This window comes from Ranitomeya imitator, chromosome 5, assembly GCF_032444005.1.
Source record: "Ranitomeya imitator isolate aRanImi1 chromosome 5, aRanImi1.pri, whole genome shotgun sequence".
NCBI classification, from domain to species: domain Eukaryota; kingdom Metazoa; phylum Chordata; class Amphibia; order Anura; family Dendrobatidae; genus Ranitomeya; species Ranitomeya imitator.
In genome coordinates, this window is record NC_091286.1 from 695,756,322 (window position 1) to 695,762,321 (window position 6,000).

Below are 6,000 nucleotides of genomic sequence, written 5' to 3' on the forward strand. Positions count from 1 at the left end.
AGTATTAACCCTCTGTGTGCCCCATATACAGCCAGGGATCAGTATTAACCCCCTGTGTGCCCCATATACAGCCCGGGATCAGTATTAACCCTCTGTGTGCCCCGTATACAGCCAGGGATCAGTATTAACCCTCTGTGTGCCCCGTATACAGCCCGGGATCAGTATTAACCCTCTGTGTGCCCCGTATACAGCCCGGGATCAGTATTAACCCCCTGTGTGCCCCATATACAGCACGGGATCAGTATTAACCCCCTGTGTGCCCCGTATACAGCCCGGGATCAGTATTAACCCCCTGTGTGCCCCGTATACAGCCAGGGATCAGTATTAACCCTCTGTGTGCCCCGTATACAGCCCGGGATCAGTATTAACCCCCTGTGTGCCCCGTATACAGCCCGGGATCAGTATTAACCCCCTGTGTGCCCCGTATACAGCCCGGGATCAGTATTAACCCTCTGTGTGCCCCGTATACAGCCAGAGATCAGTATTAACCCCCTGTGTGCCCCGTATACAGCCCGGGATCAGTATTAACCCTCTGTGTGCACCGTATACAGCCCGGGATCAGTATTAACCCTCTGTGTGCCCCGTATACAGCCAGAGATCAGTATTAACCCCCTGTGTGCCCCGTATACAGCCCGGGATCAGTATTAACCCTCTGTGTGCCCCGTATACAGCCCGGGATCAGTATTAACCCTCTGTGTGCCCCGTATACAGCCCGGGATCAGTATTAACCCTCTGTGTGCCCCGTATACAGCCCGGGATCAGTATTAACCCTCTGTGTGCCCCGTATACAGCCCGGGATCAGTATTAACCCTCTGTGTGCCCCGTATACAGCCCGGGATCAGTATTAACCCTCTGTGTGCCCCGTATACAGCCCGGGATCAGTATTAACCCCCTGTGTGCCCCGTATACAGCCCGGGATCAGTATTAACCCCCTGTGTGCCCCGTATACAGCCCGGGATCAGTATTAACCCTCTGTGTGCCCCGTATACAGCACAGGATCAGTATTAACCCTCTGTGTGCCCCGTATACAGCCCGGGATCAGTATTAACCCTCTGTGTGCCCCGTATACAGCCCGGGATCAGTATTAACCCTCTGTGTGCCCCGTATACAGCCCGGGATCAGTATTACCCTCTGTGTGCCCCGTATACAGCCCGGGATCAGTATTAACCCTCTTTGTGCCCCGTATACAGCACAGGATCAGTATTAACCCTCTGTGTGCCCCGTATACAGCACAGGATCAGTATTAACCCTCTGTGTGCCCCGTATACAGCACGGGATCAGTATTAACCCTCTGTGTGCCCCGTATACAGCCCGGGATCAGTATTAACCCTCTGTGTGCCCCGTATACAGCACAGGATCAGTATTAACCCTCTGTGTGCCCCGTATACAGCCAGGGATCAGTATTAACCCTCTGTGTGCCCCGTATACAGCCCGGGATCAGTATTAACCCTCTGTGTGCACCATATACAGCCAGGGATCAGTATTAACCCTCTGTGTGCCCCGTATACAGCCTGGGATCAGTATTAACCCTCTGTGTGCCCCGTATACAGCACAGGATCAGTATTAACCCTCTGTGTGCCCCGTATACAGCACAGGATCAGTATTAACCCTCTGTGTGCCCCGTATACAGCCCGGGATCAGTATTAACCCTCTGTGTGCCCCGTATACAGCACAGGATCAGTATTAACCCTCTGTGTGCCCCGTATACAGCCCGGGATCAGTATTAACCCTCTGTGTGCCCCGTATACAGCACAGGATCAGTATTAACCCTCTGTGTGCCCCGTATACAGCACAGGATCAGTATTAACCGTCTGTGTGCCCCGTATACAGCACGGGATCAGTATTAACCCCCTGTGTGCCCCATATACAGCCCGGGATCAGTATTAACCCTCTGTGTGCCCCGTATACAGCACAGGATCAGTATTAACCCTCTGTGTGCCCCGTATACAGCACAGGATCAGTATTAACCCTCTGTGTGCCCCGTATACAGCACGGGATCAGTATTAACCCTCTGTGTGCCCCGTATACAGCCAGGGATCAGTATTAACCCTCTGTGTGCCCCGTATACAGCCAGGGATCAGTATTAACCCTCTGTGTGCCCCGTATACAGCACAGGATCAGTATTAACCCCCTGTGTGCCCCGTATACAGCCCGGGATCAGTATTAACCCTCTGTGTGCCCCGTATACAGCCCGGGATCAGTATTAACCCTCTGTGTGCCCCGTATACAGCCAGGGATCAGTATTAACCCTCTGTGTGCCCCGTATACAGCACAGGATCAGTATTAACCCCCTGTGTGCCCCGTATACAGCCCGGGATCAGTATTAACCCTCTGTGTGCCCCGTATACAGCCCGGGATCAGTATTAACCCTCTTTGTGCCCCGTATACAGCCCGGGATCAGTATTAACCCTCTGTGTGCCCCGTATACAGCCAGGGATCAGTATTAACCCTCTGTGTGCCCCGTATACAGCCAGGGATCAGTATTAACCCTCTGTGTGCCCCGTATACAGCCCGGGATCAGTATTAACCCCCTGTGTGCCCCGTATACAGCACAGGATCAGTATTAACCCCCTGTGTGCCCCGTATACAGCACAGGATCAGTATTAACCCCCTGTGTGCCCCGTATACAGCACAGGATCAGTATTAACCCTCTGTGTGCCCCGTATACAGCCCGGGATCAGTATTAACCCTCTGTGTGCCCCGTATACAGCCCGGGATCAGTATTAACCCTCTGTGTGCCCCGTATACAGCCAGGGATCAGTATTAACCCTCTGTGTGCCCCGTATACAGCCCGGGATCAGTATTAACCCTCTGTGTGCCCCGTATACAGCCAGGGATCAGTATTAACCCCCTGTGTGCCCCATATACAGCACAGGATCAGTATTAACCCCCTGTGTGCCCCGTATACAGCCAGGGATCAGTATTAACCCTCTGTGTGCCCCGTATACAGCCCAGGATCAGTATTAACCCTCTGTGTGCCCCGTATACAGCCAGGGATCAGTATTAACCCCCTGTGTGCCCCATATACAGCACAGGATCAGTATTAACCCCCTGTGTGCCCCGTATACAGCCCGGGATCAGTATTAACCCTCTGTGTGCCCCGTATACAGCCCAGGATCAGTATTAACCCTCTGTGTGCCCCGTATACAGCCAGGGATCAGTATTAACCCTCTGTGTGCCCCATATACAGCACAGGATCAGTATTAACCCTCTGTGTGCCCCATATACAGCACAGGATCAGTATTAACCCTCTGTGTGCCCCGTATACAGCCCGGGATCAGTATTAACCCTCTGTGTGCCCCGTATACAGCCCGGGATCAGTATTAACCCTCTGTGTGCCCCGTATACAGCCCGGGATCAGTATTAACCCCCTGTGTGCCCCGTATACAGCCAGGGATCAGTATTAACCCTCTGTGTGCCCCGTATACAGCCCAGGATCAGTATTAACCCTCTGTGTGCCCCGTATACAGCCAGGGATCAGTATTAACCCCCTGTGTGCCCCATATACAGCACAGGATCAGTATTAACCCCCTGTGTGCCCCGTATACAGCCCGGGATCAGTATTAACCCTCTGTGTGCCCCGTATACAGCCCAGGATCAGTATTAACCCTCTGTGTGCCCCGTATACAGCCAGGGATCAGTATTAACCCCCTGTGTGCCCCGTATACAGCCCGGGATCAGTATTAACCCCCTGTGTGCCCCGTATACAGCCCGGGATCAGTATTAACCCTCTGTGTGCCCCGTATACAGCCAGGGATCAGTATTAACCCTCTGTGTGCCCCGTATACAGCCAGGGATCAGTATTAACCCCCTGTGTGCCCCATATACAGCCCAGGATCAGTATTAACCCTCTGTGTGCCCCGTATACAGCCCAGGATCAGTATTAACCCCCTGTGTGCCCCGTATACAGCCAGGGATCAGTATTAACCCTCTGTGTGCCCCGTATACAGCACAGGAATCAGTATTAACCCTCTGTGTGCCCCGTATACAGCCCAGGATCAGTATTAACCCTCTGTGTGCCCCGTATACAGCCCGGGATCAGTATTAACCCTCTGTTTGCCCCATATACAGCCCGGGATCAGTATTAACCCTCTGTTTGCCCCATATACAGCCCGGGATCAGTATTAACCCTCTGTGTGCCCCGTATACAGCCAGGGATCAGTATTAACCCCCTGTGTGCCCCGTATACAGCCCGGGATCAGTATTAACCCTCTGTTTGCCCCATATACAGCCCGGGATCAGTATTAACCCCCTGTGTGCCCCGTATACAGCCCAGGATCAGTATTAACCCTCTGTGTGCCCCGTATACAGCCCGGGATCAGTATTAACCCTCTGTTTGCCCCATATACAGCCCGGGATCAGTATTAACCCTCTGTGTGCACCATATACAGCCCGGGATCAGTATTAACCCTCTGTGTGCCCCGTATACAGCCCGGGATCAGTATTAACCCCCTGTGTGCCCCGTATACAGCCCGGGATCAGTATTAACCCTCTGTACACATTAACCCCTCAGTGCCCGGTCCTCTCTGCCCGGGCTCGGACACCTGTGACGGCTCCTGCTCTCTCTCACCGTCTTGGCGGCCTCTGCCCACGTCCTTCCCTTCTTCTTCTTTCGCCTTTTCCTCCTCTTCCTCCGGGCCGCGTCCCTCATGGTGTGGCCGGTTCCCCCCGGGACGGGCCGCGCTCACTGCCTCGCAGCTGCCATGTTGTCGGGGCCGTTACTGTACGGAGAGGTCATGTGACCATGCGTGACGTCACCTACTGTACAGCGGCGGCTGTCAAATGGCAGGGGAGGAGCTGTGCATTGGAGAGGCGGGGCCGCTTGAGGGGGTGGAGTCACAGAGATGGCAAAGCAGGTGCAAACAGTCACTACTGCGCATGTGCATGGTTTTAATCGCGTGGTAAAGCAAAAGCTGTCTGTGCCGAGACGAGATCGCAGAGGAAACCGGAGAGAGGAGGTCAGATACCGAGACCGAGACAGCCTATAACTGGTCCTGTATTATCCCCAGAGCTGCACTCACTATTCTGCTGGTGCAGTCACTGTGTACATACATTACATTACTGATCCTGAGTTACATCCTGTATTATCCCCAGAGCTGCACTCACTATTCTGCTGGTGCAGTCACTGTGTACATACATTACATTACTGATCCTGAGTTACATCCTGTATTATCCCCAGAGCTGCACTCACTATTCTGCTGGTGCAGTCACTGTGTACATACATTACATTACTGATCCTGAGTTACATCCTGTATTATACTCCAGAGCTGCACTCACTATTCTGCTGGTGCAGTCACTGTGTACATACATTACATTACTGATCCTGAGTTACATCCTGTATTATACTCCAGAGCTGCACTCACTATTCTGCTGGTGCAGTCACTGTGTACATACATTACATTACTGATCCTGAGTTACATCCTGTATTATACTCCAGAGCTGCGCTCACTATTCTGCTGGTGCAGTCACTGTGTACATACATTACATTACTGATCCTGAGTTACATCCTGTATTATACCCCAGAGCTGCACTCACTATTCTGCTGGTGCAGTCACTGTGTACATACATTACTGATCCTGAGTTATATCCTGTATTATACCCCAGAGCTGCACTCACTATTCTGCTGGTGTAGTCACTGTGTACATACATTACATTACTGATCCTGAGTTACATCCTGTATTATACTCCAGAGCTGCACTCACTATTCTGCTGGTGCAGTCACTGTGTACATACATTACATTACTGATCCTGAGTTACATCCTGTATTATACCCCAGAGCTGCACTCACTATTCTGCTGGTGTAGTCACTGTGTACACACATTACATTACTGATCCTGAGTTACATCCTGTATTATACTCCAGAGCTGCACTCACTATTCTGCTGGTGCAGTCACTGTGTACATACATTACTGATCCTGAGTTATATCCTGTATTATACCCCAGAGCTGCACTCACTATTCTGCTGGTGTAGTCACTGTGTACATACATTACATTACTGAT

General features: G+C 52.0%; 1 protein-coding gene across 2 annotated transcripts in view; it reads right to left on the minus strand.

The window, feature by feature from the left end:
* The window catches only part of ASXL2 (ASXL transcriptional regulator 2), an 82,388-nt gene extending 77,658 nt beyond the window's left edge, over positions 1–4,730 (minus strand). For both annotated transcript variants that reach the window (XM_069728491.1, XM_069728490.1), the window contains exon 1: positions 4,571–4,730. In XM_069728491.1, the coding sequence (XP_069584592.1) occupies positions 4,571–4,651 (81 nt within the window). In that variant the 5' untranslated portion in view covers positions 4,652–4,730. The remainder of the gene's footprint in view (positions 1–4,570) is intronic.
* Positions 4,731–6,000: the final 1,270 nt, after the last annotated feature.